The sequence below is a fragment of the Crinia signifera genome, chromosome 8 (genome assembly GCF_055691185.1).
Source record: "Crinia signifera chromosome 8, ASM5569118v1, whole genome shotgun sequence".
Classification (NCBI taxonomy): domain Eukaryota; kingdom Metazoa; phylum Chordata; class Amphibia; order Anura; family Myobatrachidae; genus Crinia; species Crinia signifera.
In genome coordinates, this window is record NC_139224.1 from 21,437,035 (window position 1) to 21,460,600 (window position 23,566).

General features: G+C 47.9%; 1 protein-coding gene across 1 annotated transcript in view; it reads left to right on the forward strand.

Moving 5' to 3' along the window:
* LOC146025854 (mitogen-activated protein kinase 12-like) overlaps positions 1-23,566 on the forward strand; it is a 48,362-nt gene that overhangs the window by 5,521 nt on the left and 19,275 nt on the right. The window contains exons 2-5 of the mRNA XM_083155964.1: positions 1,480-1,609; positions 2,838-2,896; positions 6,501-6,612; positions 14,741-14,770. Coding sequence (XP_083012090.1) covers positions 1,480-1,609; positions 2,838-2,896; positions 6,501-6,612; positions 14,741-14,770 — 331 coding nt within the window. The remainder of the gene's footprint in view (positions 1-1,479; positions 1,610-2,837; positions 2,897-6,500; positions 6,613-14,740; positions 14,771-23,566) is intronic.

Below are 23,566 nucleotides of genomic sequence, written 5' to 3' on the forward strand. Positions count from 1 at the left end.
GGTCTGGCTCCGGCGGGGAACACAGCTCATTACACAGTGCCCAAAAGGTGCTTTAGCAGCGTCTGCCTGTAATTAGAACTTAAACAAACATTATTCTGAAAAATGACCGTTATTATGTTTTGTTACAGCTGTGTGGTAACGGAAAGCAAACATTTCACCATGTTCATGACGAATGGGCCACAAGGTGGCACTGTTTATTTGCTACCTATGCATTAGTCTGTGAAATTGGGGTGTGGTCAGTACCCCGGGCCCCCTCTATCTAGGGCCCCCCTGTGGTCAGCATGCATTTAAAAAAAAAAAAAATATATATATATATATATATATATATATATGTGTGTCTCTATATAGATTGGGATGGCGGCAGCCACTCAGCAAATAACATACGCCCAGGAGACTGGATGAATCACCAACGTTTCTAAGCCAGTGGTGCAGAAGACCTGGTAGTGCTCCAGCTTCACCTATCTGCCAATGTCACAACGATTAATGGTGCTGAGCATCGGGAGCCAAGGCACACTGACTGCACAAGGGAGTTGACTAAGTTCCATGAGACTTTGCATAGGAGGTGAGAGGCTTGTGCTGAGCTCTGATTGGTGGAGCTCATCACATGCTTCTCAGGCCCATGGAGGACAGCAGCAGCGGCCTTGTCATGGGAGGGTTTTTAATCAGAGGCAGCGCTGAGCCTGTGAGGTCTCCTACAGAGTAAGGTACAGTGGGACAAAAAGGCTTTTCATGTGGTGTGTGTATATATATATCCATTGACCAAGTGTATACTGCCTTTACTCTGTGTTTTGACAGTGTAATATTCTCCTGTGCAGTTTGTAATAGCAAGTGTGAGGAGGCCCCCTTGTCTATAGTGACCCGAGCCCCCCGAAGGCTTAATCCAGAACTGTGTGGATTATTAGGTCGACAGTGTATAGTTCGAAATTGACAAATGGTCGACAAAAGCAAAAAAAGTTGACGTGCAAATAACTTACACAGGAAATTGTTGACACAATTTTTTTGTGTTTCTGGTGGCTATGTTGACTTTGGTTGACATGGAACGTCAATTAGTACATGTGCCCCCTATGCATGGTTCGCTTCATTCGCCATGCTTCGAGCGCAGTACCTCGCTGAGCCAACATGGATCATGAAGTAAGAACAAGAACAAAAAAATGCAAACAAACATGTCGACCATTGGCTTGTCGACATTTTGACTGTGACCACACATGTATTCAACAGATACAGAGCAGTGTTTCTTAAACGGACACCTCAGGAACCCCGACCTTCCAGATTCTAGAATATCCATGCATGAAGAAGAGAGAGCTTCAACAAAATGACTGAGGCACTAATAAACTCACCTGCACTCAAGCATGGATATCCTTAAAACCTGGACTGTAAGGATGACTTGAGGAACGAGTTTTACAAATATTGTTATAGAGGTTTCTGCCGTATTATTCAAGAGATCGTCTCCAGAAGCTGATCTTATTTCTCTATATACAGCTCAGTCAAGGATACGGTGACGGGGGAACGTGTTGCCATAAAGAAATTGCTGCGTCCATTCCAGTCACTGGTACATGCCAAAAGGGCCTATCGGGAGCTGCGCCTTCTCAAGCACATGAACCATGAGAATGTAAGTCCAGTGCTGGTGGGACCGTCCATGGCAGTAGATGAAGGGGGGGGGCTGATATAGGCATGGAAACCACAAGGTTCCCATGAGGATGTGTGTGTGTGTGTGTGTGTGTGTGTGTGGGGGGGGGGGGGGGCAAGTACTAATAACCCTGACCCGGCATTATCCAAGGGCTTGATAAGCTACAAACAGGAACGTCCCCATCTGCATAGTATTTTTATATTTTGGCCACACCTCCCAGAATGTGATCACACCTCCTGTCCCTCCCAGGCCCTCAGTTTATCTCGGCAGCCCTGATTATGGTCAGGACTCAGGAATAAAATAGCTCTGGCCAGGTTAGAGTGTTTCAGATCTCTCAGCCCTCCAATAGGCCCCGTCTTCCCAACTGCGTTCTTTGCCTGGGAGAAAACACATATTAGCATGTGCTCTGTGCAGATGATGTGTTCCCATTTGTAGTTGTAACAGCTCTGCAGGCCCCCGGGAACACATAGTAAGAAACAGACACTTGAGAGGCCGTCCCCGGTTTGTAAAGCTGTCTACACACCTATAGAATTGGTGGGCCGTTCTTCTGATATCGGATGAACATCAGATGATTGTACAGGCGTGTATGCAGCGCCGATGCAGGAACATTAGCAGAGAAATGGCTTATAATGCTTCTGCAATGGTTGGGACCAGGAGATCGCATCTCATATGCTGCACAACCAACCTCCCGATCCCCATAGAAGAGACACTCCCCCTGGCGGCTGTCCCCGCCCTTACGCAAGGTCACAGCTGGATGCAAACTGCTTTGCTGATCAGGAGACTTTAAGCTGATCAGCCGGCGATCGAATACATTTATACCCACCCTTAAACTCTCTCCTGTTACATGCAAAGGCAGACAGTATTTACCCTGCATGCAAATATAATACATATTTTTGCTCCCTTCGCATTTCAACATGGTTTGTCCCCGTAGCACAGAAACTCCTTTTTGCTTAATGTTGGTATTTTTCCCCCAGATCTGAGCCAACGTAAAAAGAAAGTCGGGAATATGGAACAATAAAATTGTTTTGTTTTCCTGTGTTTTGACAACAGAATAGAAGTTAAGGAGTTAAGTGGACTAGATAATGAGGACAGTTTTACCTTCCAACTAATTATATTATTTAATAAGAGGTGATTTTCCAAGACCACTTTAATGTTTCTCTGATGAATCAGATTTGAAAGTATATTTTATTGAATTGCATTCCCATTACAGGTCATTTCCCTTCTGAATGTCTTCAGTCCTGATGAGTCAATGCAATCATTTCAGACGTTGTAAGTAGATAATTAGAATTTGCATTAGGCCCTATATACGTCGATTGGTCACTTTATTATGTACATCTGTGTAATAACAACTTGCCCATTTGCTTTCTGAATGGCCAGAAAATGGGGATGTTTACTCCACAGTATAATATGAGTATAATTGACCGGTAGGATATTTACATTGTATACAGTAGTTCACTCAACCTAAACCCCCAGATAGACACTTGGAGCACCACAGAACTAGGGTGAAATCATCGTTATGTGTCTTGCAATATTCCCCGGTGTGGGGGCATGGAGCCTTATCATGCTGTTACACCTATATAAACAGTGCCGCTGTGAAGAGATGTTCATTATCTGCAAAGATATTCAGATACACTGTGCCATCTACACATTTCTCATGGGACTATCATTACCAGTCTACAATGGCATTACACCATCATCAATAGCCTTCGATGGCAACAGACCACTATCCCACGCCTACAATGGCAACACACCATCATTACTAGCCTACAATGGCAACACACCATCATCACCAGCCTACAATGGCAACACACCATCATCACCAGCCTACAATGACATTCTACCACCATCACCAGTCTGCAATGGCATTACACCATCATCAATAGCCTTTGATGGCAACAGACCACTATTCCAAGCCTACAATGGCAACACACCATCATTACCAGCCTAGAAATGGAATCACACCACCATCACCAGCCTACAATGGCAACACACCACCATTACCAACCTAGAAATGGCAACACACCATCATTACCAACCTAGAAATGGCACTACACCATCATTACCAGCCTACAATGACATTACACTACTGTCATTAGCGTACAATTGGATTACACCACCATTACCAGTCTACAATGGCATTACACCACCATCACCAGCCTACAATGGGATTACACCACCATCACCAGCCTACAATGGGATTACACCACCATCACCAGCCTACAATGGCATTACACCACCATCACCAGCCTACAATGGCATTACACCACCATCACCAGCCTACAATAAGCAACACACCACCATCACCCACCTACAATGGGATTATACCACCATTACCAGCCTACAATGTCATTACACCACCATCACCAGCCTACAATGGCATTACACTACTGTCATTAGCGTACAATTGGATTACACCACCATTACCAGTCTACAATGGCATTACACCACCATCACCAGCCTACAATGGCATAACACCACCATCACCAGCCTACAATGGGATTACACCACCATCACCAGCCTACAATGGGATTACACCACCATCACCAGCCTACAATGGGATTACACCACCATCACCAGCCTACAATGGGATTACACCACCATCACCAGCCTACAATGGGATTACACCACCATCACCAGCCTACAATGGCATTACACCACCATCACCAGCCTACAATAAGCAACACACCACCATCACCAGCCTACAATGGGATTATTCCACCATTACCAGCCTACAATGTCATTACACCACCATCACCAGCCTACAATAAGCAACACACCATCATTACCAGCCTACAATGACATTATACCACCATCACCAGCCTACAGTGGCATTCTACCACCACCACCAGCAGCCTACAATGGCATTCTACCACCACCACCAGCCTACAATGGCATTCTACCACCATCACCAGCCTACAATGGCATTCTATCACCATCACCAGCCTACAATGGCATTACACCACCATCACCAGCCTACAATGGCATTCTACCACCATCACCAACCTACAATGACATTCTACCACCATCACCAGCCTACAATAGCATTCTACCACCATCACCACCCTACAATGGCATTACACCACCATCACAGCCTACAATGGCATTACACCACCATCACAGCCTACAATGGCATTACACCACCATCACAGCCTACAATGGCATTACACCACCATCACAGCCTACAATGGCACTACACCACCATCACAGTCTACAATGGCATTACACCGCCATCACAGCCTACAATGGCATTACACCACCATCACAGCCTACAATGGCACTACACCACCATCACAGTCTGCAATGGCATTACACCGCCATCACAGCCTACAATGGCATTACACCACCATCACAGCCTACAATGGCGTTACACCACCATCACTAGCCTACAATGGCGTTACACCACCATCACTAGCCTACAATGGCCTTACACCACCATCACAGCCTACAATGGCCTTACACCACCGTCACAGCCTACAAAGGCATTACACTGCCATATTGTTACACTTTCTGTGGCCATTGTACTTCTCTATATGAAGTTTATGGTGACTGTGAAAAGACCATTTACATTCATCACACACATGACTTTTACTCTCACGCTACGGATTGGTCTTATCTGAATCTGCTCTCACTCAAAAGTTCCCAGGACAATGAGACTCAAGCAAATACATACTAATATGCCACTGTAGTTTTTTATTGCTTTTTTTCCCCATTTATACTCTTTAATATGCAAAATAAATCTATTTTTCCCATTTCATCCAAACAGCATAGCCCCAGGGTCTTCTATATCTATATAGATCATGTATAATATATGAAATATTTATTTAAAAATCGGACCGCATCAAGAAAATGAACATATGCGGCTGTCATTGGTTTCTCGGCCCTAGCTAAGGATCACACCCAGCAGACGTAGGATTGACGCTGGAGTCTATTAGAGAGTGGTAGGTATTGGTGAGGGAATTGCTGAATGCGAAGGGACAAGCAGAACGCACAGACAGATCCCTGACGCTACAGAACAATGACTACAAGCAGATTGTTTTAGCTCAATACATACACATTTCTGAACAGAGCACCCTGTTAATGTCGGGTGTGGTATAGGGGTCCGACAGTCGGAAACCCGACAGTCATTATCCCGATGTCGGGATCCCGACTGGCCAGACCCAGACAGCATGGTGAGCGCAACTAAGCCCCTTGTGGGCTCGCTGCGCTGCGGGCTACGCGAGCCACCTATTCTATTCTCCCTCTATGGGGGTCGTGCACCCCCACAAGGGAAAATAGCAGGTGGCCGTTGGGAACCTGGCTGTCGGTGTTTTGACAGTCGGGATCCCGACTGTCGGGACCCCATCCGACACCCGTTAATGTCTTGGTTGTTACAGATGGTCAATGGGGGATTTATCAACCTTTCTATCGAGGACAACTGGAGGTGTGGCTCATACTAAGCAAATGCTAGCTATCACTTTAAAGAATATACTTGATAATAAAAGGTAGAATCTTATTGGTTGCAACACCTACACATTTAAAGAACTTTCAATGATGTCTAAGCAGAGTTGTCAAAACATATGTAGGGCTCTGGTGATACTGAGGGGGCATGGACAAATCCGACAGGTGTGGTCACGTCCCTTTTGGAAAAAGACCAATAAGATACTAAGCATGCTGTTGAAAATTGGCACCATGTACCTCAAAAGGAGATGCCCTCCTCGGCCTCCCTTCCACCCCCCTCCCAGCCCTCTCAGTGTCCCCCGTCTGTGCCTAAATAGTTTAAACGAGCTAATAAAACGCTGATTTCAAACTTTAAATGTAGTATTGATTATTCCTGATAGAGGCAATAGGGTTTCTCTGTACGAGATGGTGATTAATTCTGATTATTTCCTTGTAGTTACATGGTCATGCCGTTTGTTCCCTTGGACTTGGCGCGGGTCTTGAAAATGCAGAAACTAAACCACAGCATGATTGTATATCTTCTCTATCAGATCCTGCGGGGTCTCCAGGTGAGAGTCCCCGACAGCGTTATAATAACTGATGGTTTGCAAATTATTATCATTAATGTTTCCGCTGCCTTCTGTGGAAATATAAGTAAGTATTAAGGTACGGGGCCCTTTAAACCTTGATTGTGCCATGAGTGTCCAGCAACCGGATATACCTGGTGCTCCCTTCTCCCACCTGTCGGACTGGCAGTGCTGCAGCCTTCCAGCCACCCAACACACTTTTCAGACTCTGTTATTGGGTTTGTGGCTGATTCAAGAATAGGAATTGGAAAGAGCTGATGTTGTCGTAGCGGTACGGTGCTGGGCAGAAGGCATGGCCAGCACCGCTGCTGTGGTGGGAGCTGATGACCACTGGTTACTTCCTGTGCTCTAACATCAGCTTCTATAAACCAATCCATGTGGATGCGTACAGTGTACAAGTGCACCAACCCGGAGGGTTTTCACTCTTGGGTATATTATATAAAGGCCAATGCACCTTTCTCCTGTCCACGGGCTGCCAGGGAGAAGAGGCTTATTCTTTCTACACTCCCAGGAGATCTATTCTTTACATCTCCTGCCTAGACATACCCCCAGGAGTCTGATTTGCTTTGGCGCCTGGCCACAGGCTACTGATGCCCTCTGAGTTCCAATTTAGCACTTAACTGCCATGTAGCATTGGACATTAACTCTTGCAGTGCTGTGACGCCCATCATTTACCCAATGGTCAAGAGGTGGTCATGGTATAAAGTGTCAACAGCAGGGGCATTGACAGCTCCGTCGGGCCCCAGGAATGAGATGGGGTGTGGCCAATAAGGGAGTGTGTGGCCACTCCCCCCTCAGTGGCCACGCTCTTTGCACAGGGGGGAGGTGGTGGTGGTGGTGGGGTGCTGGTGACAGGCATGATGGGTGGCAAGGGTTGGGTGGCGGGTGGGTTAAAGGATGCATGGGCGAGTGAGGGGGCAGCAGGACCCCCCGCAACAGGCCTGAGTAAAAAGTACCGACCCCCCTTCTCGGCGCCACTAGTCAACAAAAAGTCTGCTTACAGCGCTGTGACACATGAAAAGGCCATTCCCTTGCTCGGCTCGCTTTGATCGTTACTTTACCGTCCCCAATCACGTGAATGGTACAGTATAAAAAAGTACAAAAAAAAAGAGAACAATGACAAAAAAACTGTCAACCTTTGCATGTACCGACCAATGCCATTTCAACACTTTTGTATGTGCCGGCTTTTTGCCTATCAGTATGTCCATACCTCCAAACTTTCTCCCAGCCGGGCTGCTCGTGGCCTAGCACATGCCTTCAAAAATGGGCGTGGTGGTGGCCTCAGGCAAAGGGTGTGTGGCTCTGCATGAATAAACATGGACGCGAGGCCACAACCCTGTTTCACCTCTGTGGGGGCATGGTCAGTGCTGTATGGTCATGCCCCCAGTCCCTTTGACTCTGTACTCAAGAGGAATGGGACCTTCCACCCAGAGTTTTTATAAATAGATCCCATATACACCAACAGACAAGTTGGGTTTCTCACAGAATATTGTATTATTTTTAATTATGCAGCTGTTCTTAGGGTAATGTGTTTTGTGGGAAAAGAACAACCGAGATATTGTCAGGGGAGAATGAAATACAATCAGCAAGTTACAAAAATATCCTAGACGAGGGGAGTAGTAGCCTGGAATGCTCTGCGATAACATGTGACTTCCCAGCTGCCCCGCTGGTTATAGCACAGCCCTATCTTATCAGCGCTGTGCAAATAAATAACTCCGGATCATGATCGATGCCAGTTCAGACTCACTGTAGACCCTGTCATTAGCCGGTACAGCGATGACACAACATACTGGGCTCAGACACATCACTCTGCAAATATTCAGATTGCAAATCAGAGATAGCAGTATGGATTCGGCCCAACCCAAATATATGACAGTGTTTTTTAAATGAGCTCTGTTAGAATGGGACTGTCATATCCTGCTAATTTGCAGCCCTGCAAGTCCACCAAATCCTGCCCGGCAAACGCTGCGCCACCCCCTCGAAGCGCATGTTCGCACGCAGGGCCCGCGAATGGATGTTTAACACATCATCTCATCATCTTAGATTTGCGCGTACCCTCGGGAGGAAGTGGGCGGGCAGCTGACATCCGGTGTTGTCAGCTGCCCGTCCTCGGCACTGATGTCACGACACGATTACCATGGGAACGTCCATAAAATGCTGGGCGTTCCCATGGACGTGACTATACGCTGCTGACCCCCGGCCGCATCCTTGGGTGCGTGCACCCCGGTGAACAGTCCTTTTGCCGCCGCGCAACGCACCTGGTGTATGCACATACGCCCACCATCGGCCCCCCGTGTGAATGTTCTGGTCCATGCGAATAACCCCCTTAATGTTTTTGTTTCCTTTAGAATTTGTTTGCAAATATTGGGGCTAATTCAGGCTGTATCGTATAAGCGCTCCAACCAGCAATTCCCCGATGGTTGGGAACTGCGCATGCAGAGAGCCCATTCTGTGCGCATGCAGGAGGGGTCCTGTGATCGCAGAGCATAGAAGTGAATGCCTCAGGTCCATGTTCAAACTTTACCGGAACTTTCATTGTTTGTCTTCCCTTCTCCATTCAATAATGGACAATTTGGTAAACTAGAAAGTGACTCTAATTAGGGATGGCCATCGGTGCAGTCGCCATCGATGGTGATACTGCATCAAGCCATCGATAATAACAAACTATGTGATGGATGACCATTGATAGTTTTACCATTATATTTGATTGTCTGGTCAGTGGGCCAATCAGAACGTGGGGGTGGGGCTTCGGGGTTGTCGGGGTGTGTGGCTATGATCCATAACCTTAAAAACAATTTGCATGTTACTTGCTGTATGCAGTTATTAGGTCGACCGTCAAAATGTCTACATGCAGAAGATTGACACATTAAAACAGGCGACATGCATTAGATTAATATGGTCAAAAGGTTGACACAAGCAAAATGTTTTTATTAAACTGACTTGTTCAAACCATCCCAGTGGACATAGAGGGAGAATATGATCGGGGTATAGGTCATGGTGTCAACACTATGAAGGTCAACATTCATGAGGTCAACCACTAAAGGTTGACATGGCTAAAGTCGACAGGGTCAGAAGTTAGACTCAAGCATTAGGTCGACCTACACACTGTCGCTGAAACGATGCACACGCGTTACTTGTGGCTACAGCATGCACTACAATCCCTGCAGGATATAACCAGCCAGGGGTACAGAGCAGCACTACAATCCCTGCAGGATATAAACAGCCAGGGGTACAGAGCAGTACTACAATCCCTGCAGGATACAACCAGCCCGGAGTACAGAGCAGCACTACAATCCCTGCAGGATATAACCAGCCAGGGGTACAGAGTAGCACTACAATCCCTGCAGGATATAACCAGCCAGGGGTACAGAGCAGCACTACAATCCCTGCAGGATATAACCGGCCCGGAGTACAGAGCAGCACTACAATCCCTGCAGGATATAACCAGCCAGGGGTACAGAGCAGCACTACAATCCCTGCAGGATATAACCAGCCAGGGGTACAGAGCAGCACTACAATCCCTGCAGGATATAACCAGCCCGGAGTACAGAGCAGCACTACAATCCCTGCAGGATATAACAAGCCCGGAGTACAGAGCAGCACTACAATCCCTGCAGGATATAACCAGCCAGGGGTACAGAGAAGCACTACAATCCCTGCAGGATATAACCGGCCCGGAGTACAGAGCAGCACTACAATCCCTGCAGGATATAACCAGCCAGGGGTACAGAGCAGCACTACAATCCCTGAAGGATATAACCAGCCAGGGGTACAGAGCAGCACTACAATCCCTGCAGGATATAACCAGCCCGGAGTACAGAGCAGCACTACAATCCCTGCAGGATATAACAAGCCCGGAGTACAGAGCAGCACTACAATCCCTGCAGGATATAACCAGCCAGGGGTACAGAGAAGCACTACAATCCCTGCAGGATATAACCGGCCCGGAGTACAGAGAAGCACTACAATCCCTGCAGGATATAACCAGCCCGAAGTACAGAGCAGCACTACAATCCCTGCAGGATATAACCAGCCAGGGGTACAGAGCAGCACTACAATCCCTGCAGGATATAACCAGCCAGGGGTACAGAGCAGCACTACAATCCCTGCAGGATATAACCAGCCCGGAGTACAGAGCAGCACTACAATCCCTGCAGAATATAACCAGACCGGAGTACAGAGCAGCACTACAATCCCTGCAGGATACAACCAGCCCGGAGTACAGAGCAGCACTACAATCCCTGCAGGATATAACCAGCCCGAAGTACAGAGCAGCACTACAATCCCTGCAGGATATAACCAGCCCGGAGTACAGAGCAGCACTACAATCCCTGCAGGATACAACCAACCCGGAGTACAGAGCAGCACTACAATCCCTGCAGGATATAACCAGCCAGGGGTACAGAGCAGCACTACAATCCCTGCAGGATATAACCAGCCAGGGGTACAGAGCAGCACTACAATCCCTGCAGGATATAACCAGCCAGGGGTACAGAGCAGCACTACAATCCCTGCAGGATATAACCAGCCCGGAGTACAGAGCAGCACTACAATCCCTGCAGGATATAACCAGCCAGGGGTACAGAGCAGCACTACAATCCCTGCAGGATATAACCAGCCCGGAGTACAGAGCAGCACTACAATCCCTGCAGGATATAACCAGCCAGGGGTACAGAGCAGCACTACAATCCCTGCAGGATATAACCAGCCAGGGGTACAGAGCAGCACTACAATCCCTGCAGGATATAACCAGCCCGAGGTACAGAGCAGCACTACAATCCCTGCAGGATATAACCAGCCAGGGGTACAGAGCAGCACTACAATCCCTGCAGGATATAACCAGCCAGGGGTACAGAGCAGCACTACAATCCCTGCAGGAGATAACCGGCCCGAGGTACAGAGCGGCACTACAATCCCTGCAGGATATAACCAGCCGGAGTACAGAGCAGCACTACAGTCCCTGCAGGATATAACCAGCCCAGAGTACAGAGCAGCACTACAATCCCTGCAGGATATAATCGGCCCGGAGTACAGAGCAGCACTACAGTCCCTGCAGGATACAACCGGCCCGGAGTACAGAGCAGCACTACAATCCCTGCAGAATACAACCAGCCCGGAGTACAGAGCAGCACTACAATCCCTGCAGGATACAACCAGCCCAGAGTACAGAGCAGCACTACAATCCCTGCAGGATATAACCAGCCCGGAGTACAGAGCAGCACTACAGTCCCTGCAGGATACAACCGGCCCGGAGTACAGAGCAGCACTACAGTCCCTGCAGGATACAACCGTCCCGGAGTACAGAGCAGCACTACAATCCCTGCAGGATATAACCGGCCCGGAGTACAGAGCAGCACTACAATCCCTGCAGGATATAACCGGCCCGGAGTACAGAGCAGCACTACAATCCCTGCAGGATATAACCGGCCCGGAGTACAGAGCAGCACTACAATCCCTGCAGGATACAACCGGCCCAGAGTACAGAGCAGCACTACAATCCCTGCAGGATACAACCGGCCCAGAGTACAGAGCAGCACTACAATCCCTGCAGGATATAACCAGCCCGGAGTACAGAGCAGCACTACAGTCCCTGCAGGATACAACCGGCCCGGAGTACAGAGCAGCACTACAATCCCTGCAGGATATAACCGGCCCGGAGTACAGAGCAGCACTACAATCCCTGCAGGATACAACCGGCCCGGAGTACAGAGCAGCACTACAATCCCTGCAGGATACAACCAGCCCAGAGTACAGAGCAGCACTACAATCCCTGCAGGATATAACCAGCCCGGAGTACAGAGCAGCACTACAGTCCCTGCAGGATACAACCGGCCCAGAGTACAGAGCAGCACTACAATCCCTGCAGGATATAACCAGCCCGGAGTACAGAGCAGCACTACAGTCCCTGCAGGATACAACCGGCCCGGAGTACAGAGCAGCACTACAGTCCCTGCAGGATATAACCGGCCTGGAGTACAGAGCAGCACTACAATCCCTGCAGGATACAACTGGCCCGGAGTGCAGAGCAGCACTACAATCCCTGCAGGATATAACCAGCCCGCTGCACCGCTCCCTGCCTTCAGTAGTGTGATGGATAGTGTCTCTTCCTGAATGATGAGGTGACCCCTAATACAAGGTGCTACATTGCTGCAAGAAGCTCGTCCCATCCTGCCAACTTGTTCATCTTATGCTCCCGTATCCTGCCCAGAGAGGAATTCTATGCGCCCGGCATCGATTTCTTCCCATACAGATAATTTATTACAGTTTCTCATCTGCGAGACTGGTAAAAATCAATGGGAATAAGCTGTATAATAATAATAAAGGAGAAAGTGGATCCCACAGGGCTACCTAGGAGTCTTCCTAGCAGACACTATTACATCAGTGCTCGCAATGACTGTCTGCTTCCCACCAGCTCGCCCACGGATTAGCACTGGCCCTAATTCTGGTTGACTTGGTAAACTGCGAAGCTTGCAGCTTACTGAGTCCCAGAGTTCCTGCCCTGCCGAATCGCCACCTCCCCTTCTGCCCTCTCAACCATGCGATGGGCTGTCTTATGTCCCGTAGCATGCGCCCGCTGCTGGAGAAATCATTGGATGTTGGCTACCATTGAATGATTTCTCCAGGGCTCCAGTGGAGACTGACTTATATTTGTCGGGTACGCGCGAAGACAGGGCGGACGGTTGATGTCATGTGACGTCAGTCACTTGCCCTCGGTTCCCTGCGTCACGCTGGCATCTACATGGGAAGGCCCAGCGTTTGCATGGAAATGCACATGAAATGCTTAGCGTTCCCATGGACCATCACCGCCACCCCCCCCCCCCCCCCATGCGAGCACAACGCCGACAGTGCAGGTCAGTGAGGGCGCTCGCACAGATTATGCACAGGAGAGCACGTGCGAATGTGCTGGGGACCGAATGGACTAGAACAGGCTTGCCTACCCTACCGGAATGGCCGGGAGGCTCCCGGAATTCGGGTCTCCCTCCCGTACCCCCGGGATGGTGGGCAAGTCTCCCGCATCAGCCACGCTGTCCCCGCAGCCCCCCCTCCCCGCTGCGCTACATGGTAGGGATGGCCATCGACCATCGATGATTCAAAATCATTGATGGTTCATGGCTGATGTTGAATACTTTTTCTTTTTTTTCCCTTCAAAGTGCCAGGACATGGAGCATAGCTCCGCCCCCGACACCTGTGAAGGCCCCCCCCCTGTTTTGATTGGCCCAAAGGCCAATCAATCAAACACAATGGATGACCATCGATATGTAAAAATATATAGATGGTCATCCATTGCAGTTAAGCACTATCGATGGCCAGTTGCAGAAATGCCATCGATGGCGATCCCTACTACATGGTGATTTTCGCGGGTCCGCGGCAAGGGATGGGGCTAAAATGACGCAAATTGCGAATGAAAAAGTAGGCAAGTATGGACTAGAATTGGGCCCTTGGTGTAGTATAATAGTGTACCTGGTGGGGCCTATGAGACAGGGAACACACAGACACCCCTGTGTAGGAGTAAAAGCAGGAAGGATTATACATAATCTCAGCATTACATCTTCTGTAGAGGAAGCACATTCCTAGAGAGATGTACAGTTCTGTGGGGGAGAAGGCTGACAGCGCAGCTTATACGTGTTTACACATGACTCCCTCTTTATAACCAGCCTGTATCAGCTCGGAGGGAGCGCTGGAAGAATGCACATTATATTACAGCCTGCGAACAGCATATAGGAATCTGCCCATTGGTACAGTTGCCATCAATGGAGACTCTGCAACAAGCCATCGATAGTTTTATCTATTGATGGTTATCTATTATCTTGGACTAAAAGGCCCGAAGACCAATCAAAATGTGGGGGCGGGGCTTCCGGGTGTCGGGGGGCGGCGCTATGCTCCGTGTCCCGACACATAAAAAAAAAGAAAAGAAACATTGGTTCTCCTTTGCCATCGATGTAGAGAAACCATTTAAAATCATCGATGGTCGATGGCCATCCCTAGAATCTACGGGGATATTCAGACCTGCATATTTGTACATTTAGTGCAATAATGTCATATAGTTCTTACAGTGAGGTATCTTAGTGGATATATAAGATAAATTCAATGAAATCTTTTTGTTTTGCAGTACATTCACTCGGCTGGCGTTGTGCACAGGGTAAGTCTATCAATACGTTGTTTATAATAAATGCCGTATGTAATATCGGTGCCACCCCAGCTATTGATGTCATGTATATGATTTATTGCGGTACGCTCAGTTGCCCTAACTGAGTCTGAACGTCCGAAGTGTAATGCTAAATGAGGTTCTGACCACATTGTCCCTTGACTTATGTAACAAGCCTTGGTTTCCGATACGGCGCATGGTCTTGCGGTCCAAGATGACGGTGTTTGCAGAGTAGTAGCGCTGATCCAGACTGAGAAAAAGACTTGAGCAGAATGAATGTAAAGGATCTTTGCACAGTACTGAGTATGCTCAACAATGAGACAATAGGCGAGACGTAATAGGGTGAGATCTGTGCTCATGTGCGATTCTGTCCGAAATCGCATGTTCACCAAATATCGCACATGTAAAAACGTGCGAATTGCTGTCAAATGTACATGTTTTCACCTGTCTAAAAAAAAAATCATACAGATGAGTTTGAAAGAACCATGAACGTTATCAGTGAGATCTGTGCACGGTTCTGTAAGAATAAGAAGTGGAGATCCCCTGTTTTTTAGAAACCAGCACAGGGCTTTCAGACCATTTCTGGTTCCAAAAATACGGGGGGACAAAAAACTGAGGGTCCCCCATTTTTTGGAACCAGCACCGGGCTTCAACAGCCGCCCGTGTCACGTCATAGTCAAGGGACACTTTTTATGCAAGGTCCCCCAGTCAGGTCCCTGGCTGGTTAGCCCTGGATGGGGTACCTATGGGAGTGGGGACCACCCAATAAGGGGGTACGCCCATCAGGTTTCACCCTACCAGGGCTGAAGCCCGGGGCTGTCCCCAGCACCCCTGGGTGGTGAGCTAGGGTTTCATGATGTCTAGTTCTGCTTCTGCCTTGCATAATACTTTCCGGGCACCTTCAGTGCTCACTAGAGAAGTCACATTTTCCATTCCTAGGATTTGTGGTTCAAAAAATCTCAATTCCGGCCTATTTTCCTCTGATTGAATCAATCAAAAGAAAATTGCAGGTACATCGTCCAGTGTATGGGGGCCTCAAGAAAGGAAAATTCACTTGCAGATCGTGACCCCAGGATTGGCCTCCCCAGTACAGATGTGTGCACGCTTTATTCTTTGTACACGCGCGCCCATCTCTGTATGAGTCCAGTATGCGGATTAAGGGTCCCATTTATCACACAATATTGGCGGCTGTTCCTGCGAATCATATTACCTGTCCCCTGAGTGTATGTAGGAGGGGCCACATCAGCACATGCTAATAACATCATTATAAGCAGCTAAATAATACCCCTTTTACACCGCCGAAAAATCCGGGTCAGCGGCGGGTCAGACCCGGATCCTCGGCGGTGTAAATGGGGGGTATCCGTGTCCATTTACACGGGTCCTCTACCCAGGTCCTGACCTGGGTAGAACACGGATGGGACCCGTGTAAATGGCGGTGTAAATGGTCCCGCTGCGGGTCCAGGCACCCGCAGCGGGTCCACAGCGTGCAGCGCTGGGGAAACTGTCCCCAGGTGCTGCGGGAGGAGGGGGGTCCCTGCGGCTACTACGTGGAGATGGGGTACCTGTCAGCGGCCAGCCTGACACGGCGCTGCCACTGCTGTATCTCCCCCGCTGCTGTATCTCTTGCGGCGGATGGCGGTGTCGGCGGTCCCTCGGCGGTCAGTGTCGGCGGTCCCTCTGGCGCAGGAGAAAAGACCGTATGATTGCCGGCGCTGCCGCTGCTGTATCTCCCCCCGGCGGCCGGTCCTTGCGGCGGATGGACAGTCAGTGTCGGAGGTCCCTCTGGCGCAGGGGAAATAGTACTATTTCCCCTGCGCCAGAGGGACCTCCGACACTGACTGTCCATCCGCCGCAAGGACCGGCCGCCGGGGGGAGATACAGCAGCGCCGGCAATCATAGGGTCTTTTCCCCTGCGCCAGAGGGACCGCCGACACTTACTGCCGACACTGACCGCCGAGGGACTGCCGACACCGCCATCCGCCGCAAGAGATACAGCAGCGGGGGAGATACAGCAGTGGCAGCGCCGTGTCAGGCTGGCCGCTGACAGGTACCCCATCTCCACGTAGTAGCCGCAGGGACCCCCCTCCTCCCGCAGCACCTGGGGACAGCTTCCCCCCTCTACCCCCACAGCACCCGGGGACAGCTTCCCCCCTCTACCCCCTCCAAGCTATATAGATAGATCTATATATATATATATAGATCTATAGATCTATATATATATCTATATATATATATATCTATATATATATATAGATATATATATATATATATATAGATCTATATATATATATATATATATATATATATATATATATATAGATATATATCTATATATATATAGATATATCTATATAGATATGTATATCTATATATCTATATAGATATATATATCTATATAGATATATATATCTATATATATATATCTATATATCTATAGATATCTATATCTATATATATATAGATATATATATATATATATATATATATATATATCAACAAGGAAAGGCAGGGCTGACCCAGGTTCAGTGTAAATGGTGCAGACCCAGGTCCGACCCAGGTCGAAGTGCTGTGTAAATGCAGTATAAAGCAGGGTCAGACCCTTGAAACTCCAGCGTTCAAAGACCAGGGTCGGACCAGGGTTTTTGGTGTAAAAGGGGTATAACAATTACAGATGCTCCTCACTTAAAGACCTGTATACAGTGGGAACGGAACCCGTCGGTAAGTTAGGGGGCGCTCTTACTACAATACCTAATACTACTTCAGTTGTACCATCATCGGGTACTTATGTAGTATCTGGGCGCCCGATTTTTTGATTGTATGCCTTAACTTAAGGCATACAATCAGATGCGATGCGATAGTCGCATCTCATGCAACCAAATCGCATGCGATGCGATCGACCCGATTTTCCATAGGATTCATTGTAATAAGTGTGGCGAACGCAGCGAGCCCTGCGAGGGGACGCTGATTATTTTGGTGACATGGAATACATTTTAGATATTCTGCGTCCGCTCGCCACGCTTCGGGCTCGGTGGCTCGCTTCACCCGCCACAGGTTTATATCCAACTCTATGCCCACTTGGATAGTAGGGAAATGAACAAGACCATTTTTACAATGAATCCTATGGAAAATCGGGTCCATCGCATCGCATGCGATTTCGTTGCATGCGATGCGATTATCGCATTGCATCGCATCTGATTGTATGCCTTAAGTTAAGGCATACATTTAAAAAATCGGGCGCCCAGATACTACATAAGTATCGACCATTTTTACAATGAATCCTATGGAAAATCGGGTCGATCGCATCGCATGCGATTTGGTCGGATGCGATGCGATCGACTCGATTTCAAAATCGGGCGCCCAGATACTACATAAGTACCCATCATCATTATATAACAAAGTGCTGATTGGCTTTCCTCCCGACCAATAACTGTAAAGCAGCTAATTCTGGCCTATAGCATGCTTGGGAATAGTGGGTGTGGCCTGATATGTCGGTACTCAGAATGCTGACAGCAGACATATGTATTATGGACAGGGCCGGTGCAAGGCACCGGAGCGCCCTAGGCGAGTCGGGGTGGGGGCGCCCTGGTGCCGGGGGAGGGGGGGGGGTACCTGTCGTGCGGCGCTGTGTATTTAAAGCTGGCGGCGGAGGCAGCGGGGGGTCCCTGCAGTCAATAAATAACGAGCGCTATCCAACGGGCTATGCGAAAGCGCTTCTGTTGTGAAAACACTGTCCGCACGGCGCACGCTGATTGGCTGAATCTCAGCCAATCAGCGTGCGGAGTGTTTTCACAACAGAAGCGCTTCCGCATAGCCCGGCGGATAGCGCTCGTTATTTATTGACTGCAGGGACCCCCCGCTGCCTCCGCCGCCAGCTTTAAATACACAGCGACGCAGGACAGGTACCCCCGCGGCACGGGGGGGGGGGGGGCAAAATGCCGCCCTCCAGTGGCCGGCGCCCTAGGCAAATGCCTAGATTTGCCTAGTGGTGGCGCCGGCCCTGATTATGGATAATCACAGTATATATTTATTTATATATTAATATGATACTAAAATATACTGTAATATAAAGTGTAGTGGACTGACACTACCACTCCTGCGCTGAGTATATAATGATGCACCAACCACTCTATATAGGATTTGGCGCATCCAATAGGCACAGAAAGATAACAAGAGGAGAACATGGAACGGTTTTATATTATTATATAATCACTATATATTATTCCTATATTAATAGAACCGCCCAGCACAGTGATTTCCTTATATTTTTTTCTTTCTGTGACAAAAATATACAATCAACATTCAAGCATTGGACATGTCAAAATTTGTGGATGTTGACAGTTAATGTGTTGACTTTTTGAAACTAAAATAGCACATGTATAGGGTTGCCACCTCATCCCCTTAATCCTGGAGACATATTAATTACACAGGTTCTGTGGCTGATTAAAAAAATACAGTTGGAATGAAGTCTGATGGCTGTTTAAAAAAAAAAAAAAAAAAACAGTTGAAATTGAGTCTTGAAGTGAGCCAGCCACAGAACCTGTGTAATTAATATGTCTCCAGTTTTAAAGGGATGAGTTGGTAACCCTACACATGTATGTTAAACATATTTGTAGTTCTGTCAGTAGTTATACAATGTAAAAAAAAAAATGGGCCTATTCCAAGCTAGCTAGGACATCACATTATGACATCACAGTTAGTATGGAATCACATGATGACATCACAATCACCAGAAGGCAATAAATTGCTGCTCCCTCAAGATTTGGTTCAGATAGGAAAGTAGGAGTGAATGTCTCTGGACAGAGATATGGCAGCTATGCCAATTTACTTTATTATATGCGTCAGCTTGCTGACAATCTTGGCCGAAGGCCGACCTTTGCCTACAGCAGAAGGATCTCCAGTGGTCACCATGCCACATGCTGTACGGCACCATAGCCTGGATTTCGGATTACCCCATAATCGCATTATGCGACTAGTGATGATTATAGGCCTTGTCCTTGGACTTCTTTGCTTTGCAGCTATATTATTCTGCTGCTTGAGATATTGCTATAGGAATGTAAAGGAAATCCTGATGAAGAAATGTCTGATAGAGAAACTGGAGCTACTGACTGGGTCCCAATCTATTCCTAAAGATGTGGATTTAGAATCCATCGTGATTCATGGGCATACTACACCAGAACCAGAACCGCGCAAGTCCAACAGCGAGGAATCAGACAAAGCAAATCAGACTATCAAGCTTCCAACAACCAAGGACAAAAAGGCAAAGACCGGAATCAAGACATCAAAGGTACCTAAAATAATAGGTACACAAATGGGCAAAATAAGAAAAATCAAAAATAAGAAGCCCAAATTCCTCAGAATTCCAGTGTTGAGGAACGAGAAGGTTCAGGCATTGGTAACCCAGATCCTCTGTGGATATTTGTATAGTATCGGATCACCGTTACCAGCCCAGTGTACGGAACCAGCTCTCCGGTACCAGCCCAGTGTACAGAACTAGCTCAAAAGTACCAGCCCAGTGTACAGAACCAGCTCAGCGGTACCAACCCGGTGTACAGAACCAGCTCAGCGGTACCAGCCCGGTGTACAGAACCAGCTCAGCGGTACCAGCCAGTGTAGAGAACCAGCTAAGCAGTACCAGCCCAGTGAACAGAACCAGCTTGCCGGTACCAGCCCAGTGTACAAAAGCAGCTCACCGGTACCAGCCCAACGTACAGAACTAGCTCAGCGGTAAAAACCCGGTGTACAGAACCAGCTCACCGGTACCAGCCCAGTGTACAGAACCAGCTCAGGGATATCAGCCCGGTGTACAGAACCAGCTCACCGGTACCAGCACATAGTACAGAATCTTCATACTCTCTGTATTTTAATAAAAGCTGTTCTGTACCTAATTTTGTTTGTCCTGTATTATGTAATATTATATAGAATATGCAACATTTCTGAAACAATAGGTCACACATCAGACACATTTATATATCCATAGTACTGTTATAAATACATTGTTCTTGTTATTACATAGTGGCATAAGGGTATGTGTATCAATGATCATGGCAAATGCAATACTATTAGTATGTAGCATCAAACCATTTTATGCAGAAACGTCAGTTTCTACAGAATATTATGTAATAAAGCTTGATAAATAGGCCTCTTAGAGGGTATTTAATGAGCATCGAAAATATCGGCCTGTCACTATCCAATTCCGTATTTGGCAGAAACCAGCGCGGATCAGTCAGATCCCTGCAGGCTGCAGTGTAAAAAAAATAAAGAAAAGAAAAATAAATAAATAAAAAATTGTCTTGGGGTCCCCCACCATAGCTATAACCAGCCCGGGCTCAAAGAGCCGGTCCTGGTTCTAGATTCTAGAAATTCACGGGGGAAAACTCGTAGGGGTCCCCCTCAATTTCTACAACTAGCACCAGGCTCAAGGGCTGGTCGTGGTTCCCAAAATACGGGAGACTATGGGTCCCCCGTGTTTCAAGAACCAGCAACGGTCCCAATCGATCAATACGAATCTGAAAAATACGACACCTTTGTAAATTATCCCCCGGAATACGAATTTGTAAGTGAAATACTGGATCGATAAAATTCGTATTCAAATTACGAATACGACTAACCGTATTCGTATTCTTAGTAAATTTTACCTTCTAGGTGTGTGCCTGCATTCCGCTGGGTCAGCACACAATGTAGAACATGCTGAAAATAGTTTTTCTTTTGTTCAGCGCCCTGACTGGGGTGTGGATTGAAAGTTCTACAGCAGGCAGGTCCAAACTGTGGCCCTCCAGCTGTTGTGAAACTACACATCCCAGCATGCTTTGCCATAGTTTTAGCATTCCCTAGTAGCAAAACTGTGGCAAGGCATGATGAAGCTTGTAGTTTCACAACAGTTTCACAACAGCTGGAGGGCCCATAGTTTTGGACAGTCATAAGGTCATTAGGTGGATCACAATTGGTCGACAGCTAATAGGTGGATTACTATTGGTCAACAATCAATAAGTCGATTTAAAAGATCAACATGGTTTTGATAGGCACAGAAAACGGCCGACAAAAGCAGAATGTCGACATGGAAATGTTCAACACAGAAAAAGGCCGACATGAGTTTTTGGGTGTCTATTTTGAAATGTGCTGACATGGACTTGGAGCCTAATTCAGATTTGTACACAATGCACTTATCAGTAGACCGGTCAGGCGCTAAGTTACTGATGCCGCCTGGAACCGCCTGCAGTCAGAGTTACTGATGCTGCCTGGAACCGCCTGCAGTCAGAGTTACTGATGCCGCCTGGAACCGCCTGCAGTCAGAATTACTGATGCCACCTGGAACCGCCTGCAGTCAGAGTTACTGATGCCGCCTGGAACCGCCTGTAGTCAGAGTTACTGATGCCGCCTGGAACCACCTGCAGTCAGAGTTACTGATGCCGCCTGGAACCGCCTGCAGTCAGAGTTACTGATGCCGCCTGGAACCGCCTGTAGTCAGAGTTACTGATGCCGCCTGGAACCACCTGCAGTCAGAGTTACTGATGCCACCTGGAACCGCCTGCAGTCAGCAGGAACAAAGGTGCTTTGGAGGGTCCAAACTGCTATCTTGCCTATGGGTCAATGAGTCGACCAAATTAAGGTTGACATACAATGGGCCGACCACTGAAAGGCCGACACGTGAAAAAGTCGACACGGCTAAGGTTGACAGAGTCAAAAGTTCAACACAATCATTAGGTCGACAATGGGAAAGTCAACAGTCAAAAGGTAGACATGAGGTTTCCACTTTTTTGTCCCTAATGTCGACATAGTCGACGTGGACACCGTATCGCTGCTTTCAGCTCAAAATTGCCCAGTGTGTATGGGCCTTAAGGGTTACTATACTGTCCCTTTAAACCAGGATACTGAATTACACCGATTCTCTGGCTGCTTAAAACCAGATTAAATGCCAAGGCACCCTTCCTTCTAGTCAGCGGAGGATTTAGGGGTGAGGGCGCCCCTAGGCACAACAATAATGCCCCCTGTCTAATTTTATTATATCTATTGATTACTTATAAGCACTCATTTGATAATAGCCAATTTAATGGATCAATAAAAATGCCATTAACTAACAACTTAAATTTGTTATTATCTATACATATTTACTAAGTAGGACAGTTTACAGGGGCAGTGTCTGCATGTCATGTACATTGACACTCTATTCAAGATGGAATATGCAAAGGAGTAGCTAGATAACATAGAGCCTAGAGCAACGGGATATTTTGGCGCCCCTCCCCCAGTCATCTTTCCTTCTTATATTAATGCTCCTATCAGGGCCGGCGCCACCACTAGGCAGCTCTAGGCATTTGCCTAGGGCGCCGGCACCTGGAGGGAGGCAGTTCGCCCCTCACCCCCAGCATATAGCTGTCGGCTTCCCTGCAGTGCTGGAGCGGGCAGGGGTGTCCGTGCCGCGGGGGTACCTGCGGCCCTGTCACTGTATAAAGCTGCTGGCGGCAGCGGGGTCCCTGCAGTGAATAGAGAATAACTAGCTCTATGCGCGCGACGGCGCGGGAATCGCTTCTGGGTTTGAAACCACTTGCCGCACGCTGATTGGCTGAGATTCAGCCAATCAGCGTGCGGCAAGTGTTTTCAAAATCAGAAGCGCTTCCCGCGCCGTCGTGCGCATAGCCTACGCCCTACGCCCCTGGGTATATGATACAGTACAGTGTCAATATTTTGCAGCTACTGGTACATTTCAGGCTGACAGTACTATCACAAGCATCCGAGACAGACACTGACTCAAATCCAAGGCATCTTGAGGTCCACAACATTTGTATATGACCTGCA